Source organism: Numida meleagris, chromosome 3 (genome assembly GCF_002078875.1).
Source record: "Numida meleagris isolate 19003 breed g44 Domestic line chromosome 3, NumMel1.0, whole genome shotgun sequence".
NCBI classification, from domain to species: domain Eukaryota; kingdom Metazoa; phylum Chordata; class Aves; order Galliformes; family Numididae; genus Numida; species Numida meleagris.
This window is the reverse complement of record NC_034411.1, coordinates 93,292,161-93,314,629: the sequence shown is the minus strand read 5'-3', so window position 1 is coordinate 93,314,629 and position 22,469 is coordinate 93,292,161. Positions and strand designations below refer to the sequence as shown.

General features: G+C 35.9%; 1 protein-coding gene across 1 annotated transcript in view; it reads right to left on the bottom strand.

The window, feature by feature from the left end:
- The window catches only part of SNTG2 (syntrophin gamma 2), a 232,263-nt gene that overhangs the window by 79,214 nt on the left and 130,580 nt on the right, over positions 1-22,469 (bottom strand). The window contains exons 7-8 of the mRNA XM_021392018.1: positions 20,127-20,214; positions 14,873-14,964 (exon numbers count right to left, since the gene is read on the bottom strand). Coding sequence (XP_021247693.1) covers positions 14,873-14,964; positions 20,127-20,214 — 180 coding nt within the window. The remainder of the gene's footprint in view (positions 1-14,872; positions 14,965-20,126; positions 20,215-22,469) is intronic.

Sequence of the window (22,469 nt, the reverse complement as noted above, 5' to 3'; positions counted from 1 at the left end):
TTCAAGAAAATCGAGTTTTAACAGAAAAATGAAAAGAAGCATTTGTGTAGAAAGAAACAATGACTATCTTGATACTATGCTTGTAACTTTAGTATTGCCTTTAAACTAAATACATTTATGTTTTTATTAATATTTATAACTGACAATAAGAAGGAATTTTTTTTTTAATCACATATATCTTGATTTTTTTCTAAATGCAACGTAAAAAACATTTTCGTTTTAAATAATTTGATTGGTGCAACTCCTTCACATGTCTCAAACAACCACCAAAGAAAAAGACACAATAATATCCTAATGTAAGGACTACAGTAGTCATTAAAAAGACTTTATTATTTTTTATTATTTATTTAACTGACTTTATTTATTTAACTGACTTTTATTCAAAATGTTATTTAATAGTTGAATTAAAATTCTGATTTCTATGTTATCTCTTTCCATAAATGAACTGCAGAATTTTGAAATTTCACCTTTTAAGTTTTCCTTCAAACGTTTCTACTAGAAAGACAAGACTGCTGATGCTCTAAGAAGTACAGGATGTCCAGATCTCAGAACAGTGAGAACATACACTTCTATGATCTACTGAACTCATGTTATTAAAACACAGAAAATAAAACAAATGTTTACAAATGCCATTGCAAGTTAAGTTAGGGGAATTAGCCCAGATATTAGTTAACTCTAGAATAGAGATTATAGAGAGATTGTTCAGCCTGTTCATATATGTAGCATCTTATGCATCATAACTAAATATTTAACTAGTGCATGAAGTCAACAGTATAAAATGTGTTTAAAATAAAATATTTATAAAATTTTAAAAGTTGTTACAGAACTACTAACACTAAAACATTCAGGGAACTTCAAACAGATACACATCGTAGTCAATATACAGTTGTATAATATGCAGTTCCTTCTGAATAATATCCAGAGATTTACAGCAGTCTATCAGTGACTGAAAGTACAGAATTATGTCCAAAGTATGGAGAAGCAAATATAAAGGAAAAAGGAAAAAAAAGGAAAAAGGAAAGAAAAAGAGACAGAGACCGAGTAAGAGACAAACAGAAATAAAAGATGGTAACTGCCTTTGTTTGTAAATGATCTGAAAACACTGTTTACAGATAAAAATCAATTAAATTAGGAACAGATTAGAAAATAATGGAAACTAATGCTCAGTGTACCAATCAAAATTTATGGTCATGATTATGAGCATAAAAAGGCTTATTAAATGAACAACAGAATGGAGTAGGAGTTTCTTACTAAACACATAAAAATAATAAAGCTGAAATTTTACACTAGTATTTACATCTCTGCACTACCACGACATCTGCATGTTTAACTCTTTTATAAAGATAGTTGTACTAGGCATGGAGAGGCAGCTGAGAAGGATTCAGAGATACAGATTCAGGTCAAAGTTAGGCATCTGTGCTATCTGTATCTGAATTGAAATTATTTGTCCCAGTTTGTACAGAGAACTTAGAGATAGGAAAAGGAGTTGAGAGTTGACCGTCTTTTTAAGAGCCATAAACATGCAGTGAGTAGCACTTACAAAAGCAAATGAACCATATGATGATCCAGCTTCAGTTCTTTTACACTCAGGTTAAAAACCATAATATTTTCTCAAGATATAAAGCATTCTGGGAATAGCTTTATTTATTCTTCCTGCTCATAAGGCTTTAGGGTTTTGTTTTTCCTAAAGCTCTTTCTTACAGTCAGCAAGGGTTAATCTCTCTATTTATTTATTTAAATAAACAAAAATACTGACTTTCAGGCTCTAACAAGATGACAGAGAGTTAGTAATTGAGGAACACTTCTCTAACAAATGAAAAATGAGTAACAAAATTACCAAAATTGTTAACACAAAGGTATCTCTTAGACAGCAAACCCTTCAGGGAAAATAGTTTCATTTAGAGTATTTACAATGCCTAGAACAATCCAGCTTTCATTTGATTGATGCATCCTGATGTTGTTGCAGCATGAATATTTGATAATCAAGTCCACAAACTAATTATGTGTCCTAGAACTAGCCAAAGAAAAGCTAAGGTGTCTTGAAAAATTAGCTTTAACTTGGTAATATCATGGTGAAGAATCTGATGCATATTTTAGTATTCTATAGAGATAAAACTTATTGGCAGAACTACAAGCAATCCAAAGCTACAAATGATCAATGCAATCTAATAGGACTGTCCAGAAACTGAAAGGTCTAAGAATAAAGCAGAAGGTAGCTTATTACAATCAAACATAAATGCTTGAATATGCTCATTGAATTTAAATCCAGGAATCAGAAAACAAAGTAACAAAATTTCCCGAAATATTCACCTATTGCTTCCATCCATTCCAATCTCCAGACACAGATAATATCTAGATAATTTAAACATAAAAGCCTCTTCTTGCAAAATTTCAGTTGTTCTTTTAACAAGCTGGCAAGTTAGCATTTCAGTGTGGACTCTTATAATTCACTCAAATGCTTTAATCAGTGTAAAGAAGAAATATCTCCAGGTAGGTAAGGATCAGAATTTTCAAAAATCTACATTATAATTCTTCACTGGATTAATAATTAAAAGGAAGAAATGGCCAAAAAACCTTTTGGGGTCAAAATGTGCTAACCCCAAAATTCTGATACTACAAATATTCCTACCAAAAAGATAAACCTTTCAAACTGATGTAAACTCCTACGGAAATATCACTTCTACAGAACATTTTTAAGTTTTGATATTTGATAAGCACATCAGAAATTGTTTTTCACAGAGGGTTCCCCCACATCCCAGAGCCCCTCTCAAGTTCTGTACTGCTTATACATGCAGGATCCCTACTGTGTGATTCGGAGAGAAATGACCAAGAATAGGGAAAGGATAGAAAAGGGTCAAGTCTCAAATGCCTGTTTCTTACTAAGCCATATTCTACTAATGAGTTCATGGTAGTGCAGAAAGTAGAAACCTCTTGTTAAGGACAAAATAGGGCATATGCATGGCCAAAAGGCCACTGCACAAAACTTAAATACTATCATAGATCCAGAAGTTCATTTTGTTCAACTTGGTCTATAATCTACTAACACTTCCATCTGAGACAAATCCTTCAAAACATGTGGATAAATATAACAACCTTGGGAAGAAGCAAGCCAAATGTAACTTCCACAAACCGTGGTCACACCTTACAAATCTTTTAGAGTTGTCCAAAGCAGTTAGTAAATACGAGAGGACCAATCACTAAGGCATGCTTGGGTTTCCGAAAAACATTTGTTCCCCACAAAAGGTTCTTAACTGATTTACTATGAAGTAAGGCAAAGCCCTCACTTAATTTAATAATTAAAATAAATCAAGCAAAACACTACAGTCAATAACCAGTTTTCACTATGCAGGGCACTATCAGTGGAATCCCAGACATGCACATCATTCAGCATATTAATGATCTGGACAAAATGGTAACCAGTAGATGAAGTTTACTACACACAAGAAGTAATGAAAAACAATAAGAAAATCAAACTGCAAACTTGTCATGGTTTAATGATTTTTGGTTATAGTTATTCCACATCATAACATCATGTAGTGTACTGGGAGTTAAAGAGTTAACACTCCAGTTCTGTGGATCATGGATAGTTCCGGGTACCTGGTTCTCAGAATAGAAGAACAACTACAATTCCCAGAAGACTTTGCTGTTGTTACCATTTTCCATTCAGAGGGAAAGATAAAAACTGTTTGCATATCATGAGGCCTTCTCTCTTCTCTTCCCGCCTCTCATCCCTGCAGCAACTCGCTCCCCAGCTGTCTCACCATCGGGATTAGAGTAAGGCCTACCTTAATTTTGGACACTCTCTCTCATTTTATTGGATTTATTAGCTATAAATATTAATTGTATTGTATTATATTGTGTTACTTTGCATTCCAATATCTTATTTAGTAAATTAGTTTGTTTCTCCTCAAATCGTTGCTGCTGTTTTGTTTTTAGGCCCATCTCCCTACCCTTTTTCCCTTTTTCCCTTTTTCCTTTCCCAGGACATGGGTCTGTGGGTCCCTTTGCCTCATTAGTCACGGAACCGAGCCAAACCTGCCCGTAAACTGTTGACAAAACTGCAGCACAAGCTTACGTTGCTGACTAAGAGATAAAAGGACTGCTAAAATATTATAGATAAATACACAACAATACACGAGGAAAGATAACATTATCTTTTCCTATACTGTAACACTAGATGAACAGATGATTAACACTCAAAAATAAAATCTTGCTCTTGCAGGAAAAGCAAATATTGAAAGGTATGGAACGGTTTCTATGCAAACAACAATTAAGCAAACAAAGATTAACTGGACTGGAAAAGAAGCAGCTGACATGACTGTATAATAAATGTATATAAAGGCAAAAACACAAAGAAAGGGATTAAGGAATAATGGCTTGCTTTCCCTTAAAATGCAGTAGGATCCTAAAATATAAAAAGGATAGAAAGACAGAATGCAAGAAACTGGCTCTGGAAGCCCCTATACCAAAACTCTTTGGAGGGGAAGAGAACATACCATAGAAATAATTCTACGTATTTCCTCTGGTCTTGAGTTGTCTTGAGGGCATCTGCTGGAGAAGACCTTCTGACTCAAGGTACTGATATGGCTTGAATGTCAAGCCTTCTATTCTACTAGACAGCTGCTGCTCATGTTCTCCACACCAGTCCTCCAAAGGACTAACAAAATGTAGCTATTTAGAGATCATCTCTGCAATCACAGCATTTATCCTCCGGTTCATTTCACACCTTCGGCTTTCTACTGAGACGACTAACAATGTTGCCAATTAATGCCAATTTGTTTGTAACATCTGCCCATTACGAAATGGATTCAGTACAAAAATCTCCTTTCTGACAGAACACTGAACAAGGATCAGTTTGTAATGACAGATAATCACTACCCACCTGGGACAGCTGTGTACAGTTGCCCTGGAGGAGGAACTGATCTTATATCCCATTAGTAATTACTGACTTATGAAAGACAATGTGGACAAGGGCTTTTTTGCTTTTTAAAATATATTCTATAGCTACATACTACAAGACAATCAAGAAGTAATACTGTAAGTAGAATGAAAGTCCCCCATTAATAAGGAAAGTAATCAGACATGTCTCTGTAATTAATCTTCTGCCAAGAATACAGGAAAGAAGTAAATAGATCATAGCTGGCTGGGATTGCCAGCTTTTTGTCTTCAAATACAATTTGCAGGGCTTGGACAACTCAGTTATTTTACCTTACATTTTATTTTATTTACTCATTAATTCTAAAACCTCTGCAAGAAAAATGTCATATCCTCAAAGAGAAGTACTTCAGAATCCTCCCTAGCAATTTAGTTTGCAGCTTCTATTAGGGCTTGAAAAACTTGAAAGCAGCCACAGTGACATATTTGGATGAATTACACACTGCTCTTTCTTTAAACATGGGCTTTAGGCAAGCTGAAGCTGGGTTAATTCAGTTTTAGACTCAGAAATACAGCCACTTTATCCAGGAAGCTTAAGGTTGCTTTTAAATATTCTTTTCACTTCATACTATGATTCATAATTCATATTACGATTCATAATACTGTCTGGTTCACAGAAAGTCTTGCAAAATCTTCCTAGTGGATGAAGGTGAAGGACTATACCTGAAATACCAATGTATTTATTGCAAACATGCTTATATCACAATTAAGCAAAGAGGCAACAACAATTAGTGCAGTTTTTTTCTTAGAAGACTAAACTAATTCATTTATGCTAGTTGTTCAGTTGAAAGAAGCTACTTATTTATTACTGTGCTGCTGTCACCAGCCTTAAGGAATGAAGACAGAACATCTTTTTCTTACCAGAGTCTCAGGTTTTGATTGTAAATGCAGTCTTTGTAAATGATTTCACAAAAGGCTTGTGTTCTATAAGACTTCCATTTTCTACTAAAATCTCTTAATTTTTGCAGCTACTTGCTAAATTATTATGGAGGGTTTCAGAAGACAGGAAGATATACATCAGTAAAATTAACTTTCAGTTAATTTACTTTTATTTAAATTAATCAACAATTAATTACTGTTTTGGCAAAGATTGAAAGGCAAAACAGACAAAAAGAAAATAAATAAGAAGGAAATGTGATACTCATTACAAAAATTCATAATGTAAATCCTGTGATTTTGTCTTGCCTCTTGTAAGACCTTTACTAACAATTTGGAATTAATCCATTTTTTGCTTTAGTGAATTTATTCTTTCAAAGTGTATCATTACATTCTTGAGCCTATTCCATAAACTGGTACTTCTACCAAGCGCTTCTGCCTGTGTAAGTAACAGGCATGACTAATTCTAGATTACCGCCTGTGATGACACTTTGTTCAAGTGATGATTACAATATTATTTACCTTCTGAAGGTTTTTCTTTTTTTTTTTGCTATTTTTTCTTTAGTTAACATCACTGAGAATTTCTGAAAAGAGTATCAAACATTTTCTCTGCAAATATGTTTATGACATAAACATATGTCATAAACATATTTGCAGAGACACAACAATAATACAACATTTGATCTTCATGTACTGAAATATTTTCCTAGGGAAAACAACAGTGAAGTACTAAAACATGGTGTAGCATAGCTTCATTTTTTTAAGCCATAACTGAAAAAAACAGCTAATACATTTTAATGGATTTTGGTTTAAAAAAAAAAAAAAAAAGAAGAATTTAGTAAATAATAACTTCATTGCATTTTTTGGTACAACTTGGAGAGCATCTTGTCCAAACCCCATTACTGAAGATACTGCAGCACGCTCAAAAGAAAGCCCTCTAAATAATATGCTTTTCAAAGTAGGAAAATTTGTCTTACAGTTATTCTGGAAGAAGGGAATTAGAGTTGTATCATTTCTTACAACAGCACTGGCAATGCCTCAAGTCACAGTGAATTGGATGAGCTCTCTCTATAGGTTTCAGTCAGGTCAGTGACTGAAATCTACGTGCACACTGTATGTGTTTATGCAATATATATACACATAAACACACATTTAGAGGTAGGATTAGTTGTCAGTGGATCAATGAACTGATTTGATCAATGTATGGCTGAGCATTTACCAATACTTATTTTAGGGAGAGACAAAAAACAGATGCTGCTGACTGGCTGGGGAAGAAAACAAGAGTGCTCCATTTTGCAGTACAAGAGTCTTACATTACCTAACATTAATCATGGAACAACATAATTACAAATCTTCAGCCATGAGAACAAACAGCACTGAAACTCGAGATGCTCAGCTAAAGAAACAATTCAATGAGGTATCTACTTAAATAGGAGTCAATTAGAGCATTTGACTTGCCTTGAAATTCAGAGGGTTTTAATGAATATCAAAATACCTGTGCATTCCTTTGATGTAGCATTAGCACAGATGATGGAGTGTGTTTATTTATTTTTAATGGACTGCTTAGATGCAGGTGCACAATTCTGTGACAGCTTTAAGAAGACAGTAATTATGTGATAAAGTATGCATCACCAAATCATTTAATAGATAAAGGCTTTTATACAGGAAACAAGCCATTCCAGATGAAGTAACAATTTGTACAAGTAATTTCATGTCTTTAAAATTCAATGAAAGAAGGAACTTTTAATTATACAGCTCTATTCTACATTATTTTAAGCAACACAGATTGTTTAATTAAATGAGAAGAAGGTAAAACAGTATGTGAAACAAGGATACTACCCCTCCATTACTAATACAAAAAAGAAACAGATTCAATTTTAATGCTGCATTACATGCAGGCTTCTGAAAGTTAATAGCTGTTCTTGAAGACATTTAATGCTTTTTAATTAACAGATGGATCTGCAGACACCGAGCACTTATATGTGGTGTTTACATGCAGAGTCTGTATGTGTTAAGGTTCTACACTGCTCTACTCACTGCAACGGCGAGGCATTTAAGTAACTGGGATTAATATTCTGCTGGTGAGCAACAAATTAAAAATATTGTAATTATATACATTTCTCTAGAAGTGATTAACAATGGAAAAATAATTTTATTACAGCTGCGGTGCTAGGTGTTACTGTTATTTTTTTTTTTTTAATGAACCAATAAAGTACAAGCCTGACTAAGGTATTTTTAGAGAACACGTAAGGACTATTACACCTTTTGCTGTAATTTGTTTCCCTCAGGCTAGTATGTAATTGGTTCCTGAGTAACCTTAACAACCTTGCCTGCAACATCTTTCCCTGACTTAATTTGGTGGGGTTCGGGAGGGGGACAGAGTAGTTTATTTTAAATCTCAGCACAAAAACAACATAATTATGACTATTCTCAAAATGTAACAGAATTCAGAAATCAAAACACCACATTAAAGGTATATAATAAACACAATAGAATATAAAGTTGAAATTATTATGCTGTTACTTTATAAACAGAGGTGTATGCAAATTTCAGCTGCTACAGACAGCTTTTGGCAGCCTTATACATCCCAAAATGGGGTGCGCTGTCCTTGCTTAGAAAAATTAAGGCTCAAGGTTAGGGAATTTTTTTGGCCTCAACATACTCTGACTAGCCTTCCAGAAGAATTTGAAGCTTGTCTTTTACTCCTATCACTGAGTAGGAACTCAGTAAGTATAAATTTGTTGTAGGAACTTGTGGAGTGACAACGAATGCAACTTTGTGGAAGAACTCACTACCTTGATTTCATTGTAATTTATTATTAAAAGCCTTATACGTGTTTCTGAACTGCTGGAGTTCATCTATGCTAACATAACTACTTGATATGGGTCATTTTTCTACAAATAATCACAATAATAATGCTTGCTTTCATTTCTAAAACATCAGATCCTTACGTAGTTGTCAATCTCATGAATGCTCCCACATATTACTAATTCCTTCTAACCAATGACTTCCAATACTGCCTGCTAACATATCTGAAAGATTGCTGCATTTTCTGTTAACTATATTGCCAACAAGTGATAAATAGTAATAATTTTGCTTAATCACTCAATGGAGTTTCACATTTCTAAGTTCTTTTGATAATCTAGCTTTGGCATTAAGCAGTCTATGTTGTACCTTTGTAGTCCTAAGTAGGAAAACAGATAATGAGGGAAAAAATATGTGGTTTTGTACAAAAATAAAATGCAAATTGAATTCATACATTGTTTTCATTCTGCATTTTGGGCTGGGGCAATCCCAGGTACTTATACAACCTGGGGGAAGAACTCCTTGAGAGCAGCCCTGTGGAGAAGAACTTGGGGGTCCTGGTGGATGAGAAGCTGGACAAGAGCCAGCAGTGCGCGCTGGCAGCCCGGAGGGCCAACTATGTTCTGGGCTGCATTAAAAGAGGAGTGGTCAGCAGGGAGAGGGAGGTGATTGTCCCCCTCTACTCAGCTCCTGTGAGGCCCCATCTGGAGTACTGCGTCCAGGCCTGGGGCTCCCACCACAAGAAAGATGCAGAGCTCTTGGAATGAGTTCAGAGGAGGGCCACCAAGATGATCAGAGGGCTGGAGCACCTCTCCTATGAGGAAAGGTTGAGGGAACTGGGCTTGTTTAGTTTGGAGAAGGCTCCAGGGAGACCTCATTGTGGCCTTCCAATACTTGAAGGGAGCATATAAACAGGAGAGTGTATGACTGTTTACATGGGTGGACACTGATAGGACAAGAGTGAATGGTTTTAAACTGAGACGGGGAGGTTTAGGTTAGATATTAGGAGGAAGTTTTTCACTCAGAAGGTGGTGATGCACTCGAACAGGTTGCCCAGGAAGGCTGTGGATGCCCCATCCCTGGAGGCATTCAAGGCCAGGCTGGATGTGGCTCTGGGCAGCCTGGTCTAGTGGTTGGCGACCGTGCACTCAGCAGGGGGCTGAAGCTTGATGATCATTATGGTCCTTTTCAATCCAGGCCATTCTATGATTTCTGAACATAAGAGGCCAAACAGAAGAGAATCAGTTATAATAACAATAAAAAAATGAGGGGGCAGCATGTGGGAAAGTAGGTACAATCAAAAAATGAAACCTAATAATAACAAGTTGCTGCTTTTTCACTTGGCACATTATTTACATTTTTTTCCTGAAAGATAAACAACAAAGCCAGAACCTTTTATCTGACCTTTCTTGGTCTTTGATTTATTTTCCAGAGGAAACAGAATTGGATTTAGGCCATCCACACTTAAAAAATTTAAGCCTTCTTTGTGAACTGTGTGTGAATATCAGATTAACTTTCAGTGTTTTATCACAGTATTTCTGAAACTAGTATTAAATATCCCAAAGCAGCAAATACTGTTAGTATTCATTTACTTAGTAGCTAGGAAGACTTTCAATGTCATTATTCCTTTCACCACAATTTGTTAAGGCCCTAATTTTTTTTTTTTTTTAAACAGCAGAAAAAAATAACCAACAGTAACAAAACACTAAAACCATATTTGACTTTATTTCTGTGCAGAAGAAATAACTAACTTGATGAATCAGATATTAAATAGTTAAATAAATAAATCCATGGAAAGGATTAACAATGACAGCATGGATCAATACAACTAAAAGATCAGACTTTTAGAGATACCTTTTTTTCATTTCATTAATGTCAAAGTCAACTCAGAATTAAAGAAACAGCACTTCTGAAGATGTAAATCTCAATTAAAAAATTTGCTTACTCAATATCAAAAGCATTTCATAGGCAGATGCATAGTAGAGAGTAGGAAGTAATTATTAAACAGCCTTTTTCCAGCTTCTACAGCTATGATTCCTGAAAGGTGTACTAAAAAACAGACAACCAGGATCCCTGTATGTGAAAAGGGGACAGTCATTTCATATTTTATTAATGGAGAAAAACAATCATGATTATTTGCAGTGTGTTTCCCTTATTTCATATGGGTTCTCACTACACCAGATGTCCAAAAGATTTAAGTGCAACTAGCTCTGTTTACCTGTTTTAAGTATTTTGTGTTCAGGAAATGGAAGGCATAGTTTACTTTCACGAGAGTAACTAGCACTGTTTCTGTAAGTTACCTACTTTTTCTAATTATTTCATTTATTATGTTTTATGCCTGTACATTACCAAATAATGCACTATGAATTCGAAGTCAATTTAAGGTTATAATGCTTTTATACTGAGTAAGAAAATCATGGATTTTCAGATCGAAAGTTGGCAGAGTCTACTAGTATCACATACTAAATCATTCTAACAGAAAAAGTATTGATCTGAAATCCTGAAACTTCTTTGAAGTCAGCTACCAATGGCAAAAGGGGAGAATGAAATACAACTTAAGAATGACAAATAGTATCTTTATACTGAACTGTAAGGTACTACAGAAACATGCAAAAGTAAAACTACTGGACCTTTTAGGTACAGAACAACAACTTGATCTCAATTCAGTGGTCTATTCACTGCACTAAAGCACCCATCAAGTATAGCTTTTCCTGTAAACAAGAAGGTCTCCATGCCCTTGCTTGGACTCTTCCTTTTTTGCCTGTACTGGCTTGGGATTGAGCTGTATCATTCTTTCACTCTGAAGCAAGGACTAGCATATATATTGAAGAACTAGCATCCTATAGGTTCCACCAAGTGTTGAGCATCTGTATTTTTTCTTTTTTATAAACCGTACTTGGTGCTAAAGTATTCAATATCTTTCTTAGAGCAAAACTTTTATTTAAACAGATGACACAAAATGACTGAAGAAAAAAAATTATCAGAACATCACAATTCAGGGAAGCTGGGCTTTTCATACAGATGAAAAGCTACTACAGTCTCCCTTTCCATGGCAACTTTCTTACTCAAGAGTGTCTTAAGAATTTGTTTTCTTATTTATTTACTTACCTATCTCTCTATCCATGTATTCATTCTCACAGAATCACAGAATTGTAGGAACTGGAAGGGACCTCTAGAGGTCATTGAGTCCAACCCCCCTGCAAAGCAGGCTCCCTACAGCAGGCTGCAAGGTAGGCATCCAGGTGGGTCTTGAATATCTCCAGAGAAGGAGACTCCACAACCTCCCTGGGCAGCCTATTCCAGTGCTCCGTCACCCTCACCATGAACAAGTTCTTTTGCATATTGGTGCAGAACTTCTTATACTTCAGTTTATGGCCATTTCCTCTTGTCCTGTCCCCAAAGACCACTGAAAAGAGGTTGGCCTGTCCCTTTGCCTCCCACAATTTATCAGAGGGCTGGCCTGAACCTCTAGTATCTCTTCATTAATTTTTGCCATTGGTTTGTAGTTAAAATCCTTCACATATATACACAGTAATCACTGGCCTATGGAGTAGCTCCTTTGAACATTCTATGTTCCCTAAAATTTCAGATTATAATTAGTAAACCGCATATCAGACACAGATGAATGTATCTGACACTACCAATCTTTATAGCATTTGTCACAGTGCCCAAGCACAAAATAATTAGATGTGAAGAGTTCACTTCAGCTTTTGCTATGTTTAAGAGTGCTATACTGCAAACTGTTCAGGTACTGTAGGAAAAAAGTCCTGTAGATTATACCATGTCACATAAAACAGTCATTTGACAGAAGAGTTGATAAGGATATTCCTAAGAGAGGAAGGCTAGCACTAGAACTGAAAATTGGGTCATCATATTAGGCAGAAACAGTTTGGTGTTATCATGGCTAAATTGCTTTCTGCGTGATACAAACCAGTATCACCACAACATGTTCTGCTGTGTTAAGTGAATGTTACAGCCTGAACGCTACATTAGCTCAGGTATCTCTGTATTTCTTTCAGAACAGATACGCTGAATGACAGCATGGTAAGACTGCCCCAGTAACAATCCTTTAGTTCTCATTCCCATCCTTTCCTTCAAAATGCATAATTTTTGGAACAGCATTTCCATTCATGACTATATATGCATTCTCTAATACAGCATGGATCTGACTGCCTTTTGGAAGGTACATATGACTGCAACACAGACTTACATGATGTAGCAGACTATTCAAAGTGAGGTGATATTAAAATGGGGCTCAAATATCCATATTTTTACTTAGCGATACTGTTACAGGAAATGCCATTCCTGGTTTTCCTTTACTGCAAAAATGAAAATTAAAAAGTAGAGCCACCCACTAGCTGGAACTTCACACATTCATAGCCACTTCTGAAGTTCTGGTCACATTTCAGTCAAATCTTAGCTTGACAGAAGTTTGACCACACACTTTTGGTGGACATCCTCAAAAGCCAGTTATTTCTGTCTAGAATACTTCAAACCTTGTTTTACACTTCACAGTAAGAATCTCTCAATTTTTCATTTTTTTTTCCTATGAAGTGAGATCATGACAATTTTACTGAGCTAGATAAAATGTAAATTGTTTTGCTTTACTTCACTTTTCATAGTGAAGTGTCATAGTGTCTGGTGCATATATGTAGCTCCTCATGTGACTTTATTTCAAGATTCAGAAAAAGCAAGCTCTATATACACACAAGTCAGTACATTAGTATTCACCCTTCTGTTTTTCCACTTATACATCAAGCTTACGGTCTTTTGTGTGCTGCCTTGTAAAGTAATTCTAAATTACTGTTACAAGTCTACAAAACTTTTGCCACTTGTTTCTCTGTTTTATAATGTGCAGAACTCAAAACGTGCAATTCCCACAGTACAGTCACAACACTGACTGAAAGTTGTTATGGCACACGTTTTAGCACTTAGGAGGCATTAATTTACTAAAACATGCTAATGCAATCTGAGGAAATCACCTGATAATAGCCCTCTTCTTATATTTTAAGTTCTTTGAGGAATTTCGTTTTTGGCTACAGAACACCTGGTAGACAGTCAGTGCAGAATAACAGACTCTGATGACAGACTCTGGTTCTTCGGTCAGATAATAGTGCAAAGTAACTAAATGCAAATAATTAGCTGTATAAGCACAAACAAATAAACAGGAAATATTCTGTATATGTACTTAGTTTGGACCCCAAGCACTAAAGTAGAGATAACAGTATAAATTTATTTATTTAATCACGTGAATTTATATGATAAATACACACATAATTACATCTTCCTTCTATATATTTATCAGATGAAAAATAGCCATAAGGCTATTTTATACAGAGGGGTAATGGTTAAAAAAGTGCAAAGCTTGGGAAAAAAACAGCAGAAACTGGTATGTCTGAAAACAAAAAAAAATAGGAGAGAGAGCATAGGAGAAGTTTGTACTTTGTTCACTGGGTATTCTTTCTGAAAAGTTTAATATCCAACTACTGAAAAGTCTACAGCTTCAATTAGTTACGAGTGGAACAGGTTTAGAGCAGGAACAGCTGCTCCTGTCCAGCTATTATTTACATCTTCAGTCTTCATTTTAAGAAGACAGCAACACTGACACCTACTAAGACATCCTGTCTTCTTTGCTTTTGACAGCTAGTTCTTTCCTGGAAAAAGGAACACTTTATTTGCACAATGATGCATTTAATTCAATAACAACTGTTTGCTCCAGAAAAGAAACGGCATATTCTCTGGATTAAAAATATAGACTTTTGTTTTCCTATGTCTGCTTTCCCTTTCTGTTTCTTTTTCTCACATTTTTTCCTATCATGAACGTTTGCTTCAAGAATTCAACCTTAATATTCTTTTCTGAATTCTGTGTGCATTTCAGCATCTTTAGCTGTACTGAATTCTGTAGCACAATATTGCAGTTAAACAACATATGTCTAAATTTCATGAGTTCATCCCCATACAATTATCCAGTCTTACTGTGCTCATTCTTACCAGCTTCTCAGCTGCCTCAGAGCAAGAACCTAGCCATTCAGGACCCCATGTTGACCACTTCATAAGTACAGCATTTTGCAGAATCTACACTTGAAATAAAAGATTATACAACCAACAAACAAAAAAATAAAACAAAAAACCTCAACCAAAAGAAAGTTACTAAAAAAATAGAATAGCCGTACAGCATTATGTTAGCATTCTAAATCTCAGAATAGGGAGAGAACTTATGTAGTTTGTACCACATTTTTAATATTAATTTGCTTACAGTGTTAGCTGAGTTCCCATTTAAATGCAAGCCACTGTCAAAAAGAGGTGATGAAGCTCCACTGCTGTGATCACTGGATGGTCCAGGGGAACCTGGAAATCAGATCACGAAAGACAATCGCTTATGTTAAAAATATATGTATATATCAGGCAAGACTTTTTCCAGCTGCAAAAGATGGAAAAAATATTCATACCTATCACCATACCAAACCAAAAAAAAAAAAAAACTAATTGGATGTTATTTTGTAGAGGCTGTGCTCATGGGAACTTCTTCAATGCTTAACTGTTTGAAGGATTAAGTTTTTTTTTTTCCCTAAGAGTGAGACATTCAAAACCAAGTAACAAATTAAGATACACAAATTGCATTAATTTAATTAATACATTTCCTATTCAGTGTTGAAAGTTTCATCTTGGAGTATAATCATGGACAGTAAACTCTCAGGCAAGTACTAACTGTACACATATGAACATTTTACTAACAGATATATATTTTTCTTAAAGTGACAATTACTTTCAAGAATGATGCACCCTCTCAAACTAAGAAATTAAAAGCAAATAGTCATCTAGTAATGTTGAAACTATGTTCATAATTTAGTATAATACAGCTGTATTCTTTGAGATATCTCTTTTTTTAACAGCTATGCATTGTGATCCTGCTTTAGCAGTTAATGAGATTCTAGGAAAGCTTAATGCATTTGTTTGCAGTAACTTACAACAATAGAAAAAGCACAAAGCCACATTATTGCATAATTTTAGCTTGTATGTACGATATTAATATATAGCACCAATAACACACAACTACTGTTAGAAAGCACTTTGTCTTATCAATAAAGCATATAACAGCAATTTTAGAGCATTATATTCAACATCACTGAAAACATTTTTCTGTCTGAAGAAGTCACCTGAAATTGTCTGTAAATCATTTCACATTAATAAGTCTGTCAAGTATAACATCACTAGAGTCATTCCTAGTCATACATTTTCTTACGTATCTGTTCCACGTATCTGAAAGATTTGGCAAAATGGAAGTTAATGCAACAAAAGCTCATCTTCTCCATAACAACTCTCTGTCAGTTCAGTGCTGAGGTCTCAAAATTATACTGTGAGCTTTAAAGCTTCAGCATGTTTTTATTAGTGGTCCTTTTATTGCCTGAGGTGATGCTAGCAGGAGGCACTGTCATGTTCTACTTATACAAGTCTACTCGAAGTGCAAACTTCAGTAGCTAAACCCATTTTGTAGCTGCTATATACCTAGAGCAGACCACAAAAAAACCCCTATGTTCAGACTTGTAGATCACCACAGGGACTTGCAGTAAGAGAAAGTGATTTCTTTCTTTTAATTAAAATATTTAAATAAATAAATTGTCATTAAACTTTCCACAGAATAGTCTGACTGTTGGGAATCATATTCTATTTTTTTTTAGTAGAGAAAACTGACATCCATTGTGTGGGAATGCTTAGAATAAAAAAGTGAAGCCACAATTTTTGCTACTCCCAGCATGTCCCTGCAGACTTGCTTTTCAGTTCAGTAGTGTTCCTTGTTTTTTTGAGTCACAACAAACTACACAGACTCTCAGTCTATCACAGAATCACCAAGGTTGGAAAAGACCTCCAAGATCATCTAGTCCAACTGTCCACCTATCACCAATATTTCCACATTAAACCATGTCCCTCAGTACAACACCTAAATGTTTCTTGAACACCTCCAGGGATGGTGACTCCATCATTTCGCTGGGCAGCCCGTTCCAGAACCTGCCCGCTCTTTAGGAGCAGAAATTTTTCCTAATATCCAACCTGAATCTCACTTGGCACAACTTGAGGCCATTCCCTCTAGTCCTATTGCTATATCATCTTCACATTTTTCAGGCTGCTTATTCCACCTCACTCACTCATAGATTATTCTATCACAGCCTCATTCACTATTTTGGAAGCTTCCTCTGTTTATGCTCAACTACTTTCATGGGAGGTGCAGTCCTCTCATCTCTCCAATGAGCTCCACCTGCTGCCCAGCATGGCATCCCAAAAGCCATCAGGTGGTCTTTCCTCCTCTGAAGAAAACACAGGATATGCATACACATGATAGAAAAGAAAAAACACACCAATAAAAAGTAATCTTTCACTATCTGCCACTGTAGCTCTTGCACAAGCAGGTGAGACTTCAAATCAACTCCTAGGCATCAGTCCAATCTCTGGAAAATTAGTTCATGACTATCTAAAGAAAGCGTTTATTTAAAACAAACCGTCTGCTATAGATAATGCCTCCTCTGTGACTATAGTATCTCACTAAGTACTGATATCAGAAGTATGTGGTGTGTTGTGAAACTTTCATCAACAATTATTATTACTAGCTCTCTTGGTATTCCATCCAGATGTTAGTTAGACAGCCAAGCTATGAGAAATGCAAACTTTCACTATGACAGGCTTTATCTATGCAATTTACATTGTTAGTTGTGCTATTTTTGTTATTTTAAGAAAGCTAGGTCAGGAAGGGTCCCCTGAGCGTGAGGAAGAATGATTTTTACCTAAGCAATAGGTGAGAATGCTCAAAGGAAAAGCTTCCCCTGTGAGATGAGAAGGGGTCAGAAAGAGAGATATCAGGGATACAAGTACTTGCAGTTCACAAAAGCAACTGAGACACTCCTGAGGGTGGCAAGAAAAATCCAGAACTCAAGAGGTGAGCAAAAGAAACTTCTTAAGGATCACAGTGGATTTTGCAGATCTCACGGCAGCTCAAGAAATCAAGTTAGCTGACGCTAAACCTAAAGCAAGAACTCATTTGCAGTGGTACAGGTAGGAGTTGTTTATGTCTAACTGAGAGTTTTCAGTTTAAAAAGTTAGGCATTCTACGGCTTAATTTCATAAAACCTAGATTTTATTTACAGTTTAAAAGCCTTAAAGTTAATAGACGTAAAAATTTTTTAAAGATCTGATTACCTCAGAAGCCCATCAACAGATTTTTTTTCCACTTCAGCCAAAGAATTCACTAAAACTCTAAAAAACAAACAAAAACTCCAAAATGAAATAGACCAGCAGATCACAGTAAAGCAGATAGTCAGCAAGACTTTATCCTTTATGAAACTACAATTTGTCTTACAATCAATATTGCTAAGTGATATTGGAGAGCTCCTTAGCAGGGTCTGTTGTGATAGGACAAGGGAAATGGTTTCAAACTAAAAGAGAGGATTACCCTGGATATAAGGTAAAAATTATTTTACAATAAAGGTGGTAGAGCACTGGAATAGGTTGCCCAGATTAGAAGACATTCAAGGTGAGGCTGGATCAGGCTCTGAGCAGCTGTAGGTGTTTCTGTTCATTACAGGGGAGCTGAACTAGATGACCTTTACAAGGCCCTTCCAGCTCAAGTGATTCTATGATTCTGTGAAAAATCATGCATGGAGAAAATGAGGGACATCGGCTACAATTTTCATCTTTCCTTCGAAATATTCTGGGATTGGGATGTTTTTCTTTTGTTTTGCCACATGGAAAAGACACTTCATACTCTTTGCAGTATTATTCCTCCTTATGTGTAAAGAAGGAAAAACATCTATCCCATTCTCTTTTTTATAAAGTACCTCTGGTGCTGACAAAATCTATCAAAAATATACTTGCATTGTTTAATCACCAGTCTTCTGACTTTGTGGAAAAAGTCAAAAGATGAACTTTAGAAGTCCCTTTCAATTCAAATGATTCTATGATTCTGTAGCATCCCTGAACACTTGAACCAGAAACCTCCACCTTACAGAAACCATCATTCTCTTTCCAAAGATCTGTAGCCAACCATTTGGAATCTGCCCCTATCACTGTTATTCAAGAGAAACCTGTTCAGAGTAAGGAATTCAATGTCATTTAAGACAAGCTATCACAGGCTACCAATAAGCACAAGAAAGACACAATGCTTCTTAACTGAAAGAGACATATTGGATACACATTGCCTATTTGGGACATCTTATTAGGCCTGCCTCCTTTACACAGAGCATGAGGAAATCTGACACATTACACTACCCTGCTAAGTCTGGTCCATGATATCATGCCTGCAGTATGATATTCAAAAATACAACTCAGTATGACCAGACATTTGAGGAAATTAAGAAATGCCCCTTCTTCTGAACTGGACTTGGAACCTCAGCACAAATCTCACCAGCTCCTCTCCTGGATGTTCTGTTCAGCCATTCAACACTGGCTGAAACCAAGCTCAGTGAGCAAGATGATCTTTGGTAAGTGACTTAAGTACTCATTCCAGTGGAGAGCAAATAAGCAAATAACGTCTGGAAAATCATGGAATACAAGTCTTTAAAGGCATACAGAAGTTAAGGAAGATTGCAGTGGTGGGATCCGTGTTCAAGAAGAGCTTTTCACAAGCCCGTGCACAAGGTGGAATTACAGTTATGAAGAATCAGTGACACATATACCAAGTTAAGCAGCAATTCTACTGAGCAGTAAACTGCATCTCAACTCACACTGCAGGCAAGATTGAAGTGCATACATGCATAAATCTTAGGTATCTTGTCCTTTCCTGGCATCCCCAAAGACTCAAGCTCATGGTCCCCTATCTCTAAGCATTCAATCAGACCAGCTGCTACCCTGTCAATTTTAGTAGTATGCTGTGTTCACTCCAAATGCAACTATACTGTCTCTCATAAGCACATCATCGGGAGCAGTATCTGCCTCCCCTGCTTCCTTCTCATAGCTCTTCCTTCCTTCCCTACTATATTTCATACTGTGGCTACTGAAGACACAAATTGTCACAACAGTGAAACGTTTGCCTACATTTCTCATAATATTTTCTGGTGGCTCCGCTCTTTTGAGGATTGCGAACAACTAATACAGAGTTTGGCATGAGTTTAGACATGAATACTGATTAACTGGCACTTAAGGATGAATTGCTTGTTTCTGTGTTTAGAAGAGACCCTAACTACACCAAACTGCTGATCATCTTGAGGGCATGAGCAGGACAACTGGGGGGATCAGGCCCAGCCAGCATGGGTTTGTGAAAGGCAGGTCCTGGTTGAACAATCCTATCTCCTTCTATGATCGAGTGACCTGCCTGGTGGATGGGGGAAAGGGCTGTTGACACAGTTTAGCTATGCAGTATGCATTAGATTCTTACAAGGTAAGCCACAGAGTACACAAATCATTTCCTGTTTCTTGCAGTAAAACACTCAAGCACTGAATTCTTATTTCTGTTAGTGTCATCTTGTTCTAAGAATACTACAAAGAGGAAAACAAATTACTCCTATCCGTTAATTGTCTCTTACCTAATGGGAGCTTTAAAAACGATGGAGCTTCCCTGAGGTACTGAACAGTAATGGTAACTTCATCACCAGCATTTCGCAGTAGGTGAACCTGTCAGTGTGACAAATAACAGCTACTTTAAACCACAGAACCACCAGTTGTGGAAAGCACATTTGTTACAATGAAATCAGTATTTCTGTTGATCTATAAGATACTCTGAATATTTCTGATGAGGAATGAAGTGTATCTTGAGGGTACAGTGACATCAATAAAGGATAAGAGTAGGCAACACCAATGGAACAACCTGAAGAAATAATTTAGTGGGCAACCTGATTTTATGTACCAGCTGAACATAAATTCTACAATCAAACTCATTTTATAAAACTACTACAGAGTAGTAGTAGGGAGAAATGTATGTATGTAGATACATTAATCATGTGCATGAATACATACATAAGCACATGCTATAAATTAACACATCACATATATTTTATACACGGTTTATATTTTGTTTGATTCAGGTGATAAATTACAGACATTTTTCCATTTTAAACACAGTTTTGATTTTTGTGACTGTCTCCATTAACTATAAATATTTGCTAATCAGACAGGAACACGTATCTGTGTGCATCTCATATATACACATGTATGTATACAGCAGCACACATATTAAAACATCAGAATTTAATTAAAGGCATAGCACACTACTGCATGAAGAACATTTTTAAAATGCATAACTTCTAATAATATCTTTGGTGGAACTCAGTTCCTAATGCAGGACAGAGGTATTCTCCAGCTTCATATCCACGACACTCAGGAAATAGGTATTATGTTTGGTTGGTATGCACACTGAAGCTTTGGTCCCATTTGTCAGACACAGATGTTAAGGCGTGTGGCCTCTAATCTAAGCACAATCAGAGCATACGTGCATCAAGCAGAAACGTAACCATAGCAATCAGTAACTCCTATAGATGTATTTACAGGTCTAATATGCTTGGAGGAAGCAGGTGCTTGTATTGCTTCAGGCCACAATTTCAGCACACTGCCACACTGACTGACACAAGAAGCACGATTACCTCAAATACTACAGTTTTTCCTTATGTGTACCTGAAATAATGCTTACACCAGTGACTGATGTATTCACTCACATAAAAAAAAAATAAGCTTATTCCTGATGAATATGAAAATCCAGATCAAGTAAAGAAATCAAGTCGTCACTTAAACTAAGAGTCTTAGACTTTTAAAATGTGTTGAAGAAGACTGAGCAAAGAAATTGACCATAAAAAATACGACACTACCAGGTGAAGCACAACAGCAGCACACACGAAGCGAAGCCATAAACCGTTCTGTTTCTTATAGAGCCAGAAATAAATTGTGAGACAGGGAAGGTATCAACTTAGCTGGAGACAAAAACATACATGAAAGGGAGGAAATTATCTTAGTTCATTCAGCTAGCACTTTTCTCTTATTTTTGCTTACAAATACAGTAAAACATGTTTTGAACCACAAAGCTTCATTATTCATTTCAAAAAATAACACTGCTCTTGAATAGTATAATTACCAGGAATTATAGGAAAAAAAATAATTTAATGTTTTTTTCTTCATGATTTCGTACATTATTTTATCTACTTAATTACACACTTCAGTTTGTGATTTACTTCAAAACAATGAGTACACAAATATCTGGGATATGACAGTGTTACATATCGTGGTTTGGAAAATATACTCTGAGCCAAATCAGTTGTTCCCTGAAGCAATGGAAGTTTAAATAAATTTGCTTAAGGCTAACTGTTAACTGAAGCATAAAGACCCATCCCTCAGAAAGTAACACTGCCACCCTTCAAAAACTCCACGAATATCAGAGCACCATGGTTGACGTCACTCTGGAACTTCAGGTCTGTCTCAACTGTGATAAATGCGCTATAACTGAGAAGACATCAAAGCCAAAGAACTCATAATTTTACAATGAGTGGTATGTTTTATTGCTCAACTACTTTTATGTATTAATTGTAAAAAGAAAGAATTGTCCGAGTTATAAAGAAAAAATAAAAACCACAAAAGACAGAAATGGCCAACTTACAAAACAAGCATAAGATTCCTAGACGGAAACTTAATCAATTATTACTGACATATTCAGTACGTAAGGAACACATACGATAGTATCAAAGTGCCTCATTTTGTTCTAACAAAAATAACAAATACAAGGGCTGCTCCAAAAGTAATGCTTTCTATTTTATTATATTGGCCCACAATGTCAGAGGCAGATGTTGGTGGTATTGCAGCAGGAGTTGAACCTTCTCAGCATTATTCTGTTACATTTTGTTGCTGTAGGACAGATGGCAGCAGAGGGACAGTCTGACACAATG